Source organism: Sinocyclocheilus anshuiensis, unplaced genomic scaffold (genome assembly GCF_001515605.1).
Source record: "Sinocyclocheilus anshuiensis isolate Anshui unplaced genomic scaffold, SAMN03320099.WGS_v1.1 scaffold1170, whole genome shotgun sequence".
NCBI lineage: Eukaryota > Metazoa > Chordata > Actinopteri > Cypriniformes > Cyprinidae > Sinocyclocheilus > Sinocyclocheilus anshuiensis.
Genome location: NW_015538055.1, coordinates 1,349,908 through 1,353,289, shown reverse-complemented (window position 1 = coordinate 1,353,289; position 3,382 = coordinate 1,349,908). Strand labels below are relative to the sequence as shown.

At 36.2% G+C, this 3,382-nt stretch overlaps 1 protein-coding gene across 1 annotated transcript; it reads right to left on the bottom strand.

Moving 5' to 3' along the window:
• Nucleotides 1-2,443: 2,443 nt before the first annotated feature.
• LOC107683395 (olfactory receptor 1-like) lies at nucleotides 2,444-3,382 on the bottom strand. The gene has a single exon (XM_016479455.1). The coding sequence runs from the start codon at nucleotides 3,380-3,382 to the stop codon at nucleotides 2,444-2,446; it is 939 nt and encodes a 312-aa protein (XP_016334941.1).

Genomic DNA, 3,382 nt, shown 5'->3' with positions numbered 1-3,382 from the left:
GACCCTTTTGCTGCAATCCTTTAAATACAAAACCAAGATAGAACATCCCCCAAATGGAGGCATGTAATTTACATTAACCCAGGTCTCAGACCTGGGTGGTTTTACACCTCAATGGGAACAGAAGGTAATTTACATGGAAGACCCTGGGAGAGGGCACTCCCATTACAATAAGCAAAATATCTCTTAACTCTTAGGATCTGTATAATCTTTTAGTCTAAGTTTGTAAGATTAAGACCATTGTACCACTCGCCCTGAAACTATTCAAATGAAACCAAACATGACTGTAAATCTTATTTGCATTCATATAGAACATTATACTATTGACCATTCTGAGTGAATTAAGTGGAGGGAGGAGATGAAAAGGAACTGATGCATATGTGAGAGAGGCGTTTCCTGCACCGCCCCTCTGTGGGGTGTCTTGAAGATGCCAGTGTATTGTCTGTTTCTCAGGAGATCAAAGTATCTGAGTTTCTTTTATCCTTACATATGCCTTTTAAGTCCAGTTGGTGGTCTTATGACGCAAGATGATGCAATGTCTGAGTCTAAATGAACACGAGATGTTCACTACATTTTAACAGATGTCAGCTGAATTTGCCATTTTAGAATAGTGGAACTTAAACAGCCATGAAACAGTATTTCAGGAACAGTATTTCACAGAAAATCACAATGTACGATGGGCATAGAGTTTTATTCATTTTATTTTTTTTAGCTTCAGACTAAGATTCCACCCAGTCATCGGAGATCAAACATGTTTGATATTTTGAGCCAATTTTTTAACACATTTTCATTTGTCACTCATCTCCTAGCAACAAGGTGCATATTTCTACTTAAGTTTGTGATCGGAATGACTTAAAAGTCTGGTAATGTGTGATCAGACATTAGTGCATGATTTTTTTCGCTGTAACTGTTTACAAAGTCATCAAGTGTATGGTGCCAAGTCTTTTAAACATCTTTTCAGTCGTGTAGCACATTCCAGGCTTAAAGGGGGAAAGTTTTTTTTTTTTTAACCATTTCCTTCATCCAGTTTAAAAAACCAAATCTGAAGCTGCGTCACAAAATGTGTCCAATACAAAGAGACAACCTGCGTGGACTATGCTATTACTAGTGGTAATCCAATCGCTGACTGATACACAAGATTGCAGAACAGTGGAATATTCAAAAATGCACGTAGAGGCTGGGAGCTTGTGTGAGAGGTGAAGCTGACAACATTTGCAAAGCCTATCATAATAGTCCATGTTTGCACCAGAGTCAGCATTTGAAGATTTTTCATGGACATATATCCTCTATTTTGGTACTAGTAGATTAGACATAGGCCCTGCATATACTTCTCCAAATATATTTATGAAAACAATAACAGCATGCAGTGGCAAACAATGGTGATGACACTGGATTATTCAGATAAAGGTTAGACAACAATGAAAACCACAAAATTCAAAGATAAATAGACAAAAAAGCTGTATTCCCCCTAGTAGGGTTAGCAAAGTTAAAATGAAATAGAAATGTATTTGATTGACTGTAGGTCTGTAGATTGTAGGTCTGTTGTGTTTGTACATTTCATTATAATGCAGAAAACAGCATGCCTTTCTCTTGCAACAAAAAAAAAGCCCTGTAGCATTGAGTATACGTTCAATAAAAGACATTTATGCATACTGTATATGCCTTGAAAATAGTTGCAATTCCATTGACATCCATTGACAGATATCATGGGCTACCAATAAGTGAGAATATATTGTACATTTAGGCCCAAATCATGAAACAGCACTCTTTCTTCCCACAATCATCCACTAAAATCACAATCACAAGCATCCACTAAAAGACTGAATAATAAATATTTCTATATAAATAAAACATATTTAACCCACAGGCTCTTTTGGACTGTTTTGGACTAAGATGGATTGTCCCAGAGAAAACAGTGTTGTAGGCCTAGACATGAAAAAAAACAATAGTAAATTCTAAATTAACCACTTATTTAATTCAGATTCTTTGAACATGTTCCTTTGACCTAATCAAAATCCATTGGATATTTAAACTTTAATATTATGTTTTACCATGCATGGTAACACATGCACTTTTCAGAAATGTGAAAATGTTATAGTAATTGTGCACATGAAACACACACAAAGATATCAATCAACATATCAAAACAAACAGTTTCCAGGAACGTATCTTCAGTAATAATTCATGTTTTATACCTGAGGTCTCTGAGACTCTCCAAAAGAGTTAATACATTGTTCATGGATGTATCAACGTGAAAAATTAACTGTATTCTAAGTGAACTAAATAATATTTAATTGCAGTTTCTTGTGCTTAAAAATGCCTTAAATGGCTGTATTTTTTTTTCTGCTACTGCACTTTTATAATTAATCATAACACTACTATGTAAAGGGCTTTGTGGAATCTCTTGGTATAAGCAGTGTCAAAAATATTTTTTTCTACAAATATTTTACATTTTAGAGATTTTCCTGCGTATGATTTTTAGCAGATTATTTCGTAATTCCTGACTGTTCAATCCATAAACTATTGGATTCAGAAGTGGAGGGACTAGAAAAATGAGCATTCCCATAATCTTTTGCAGATTTGCGTTTACATTTGAGAACCTGTGTGACAGAATGGTGAAACTTCCAACAACCTCATACATGATGAAAATGACCAGTTGGGCAACGCAGGTGTTGATGGCCTTGCTCTTTGCATCAGACCTACTCGTGATCAAGCAGGTAATCAAAATCTTCACATAGGAAAATACTTGAATAGAAACACTAATAATCTGCATCATTGCTGTTGTAAATAAGCCAAAGATGTTGTTAACTATAGTATTACCACAGGCCAGCTTAACAAGAGAAGGGTTATCACAAAACACATTTACAATGTTGGATCTGCATCTATAATTCCTTCCCTGCAAAGAAAACAGCAAACCAATGAAAAAAAGGTCAAGGCCCCATACAAAAGCAACAATTCCCATCACAAACTTTGGTGTCATGAGAGCATTATATCGCAGAGGTATGCAAATGGCAATATAGCGATCAAAAGCCATGGCAGCCAGGATGAACAAAACACCACCCCCATACATGTGGAGCAAAAAACCCTGGAGCACACAGAGGGGATAGTATGTATTATTGGTTTCCGTCACAATGTCAGAGAGAACCTTGGGAAGCATGGAAGTAATTCCTACAAAATCATTCAGAGGGAGGCTGAACAAAATGATGTAAATTGGCTTGTGGAGACTTTGTGTCAGAATAATGAGGAGCAACAGGGTCAGGTTACAAAAAGCACCAAACATGTAGATGAAGATGCCAAAGAGAAATATGGGATATTTAGCTCCTGGAGGGATGGAAAATAGATCCAGGGTCAGCTCAAAACTGACTATGATGGATAAATTCTCCAT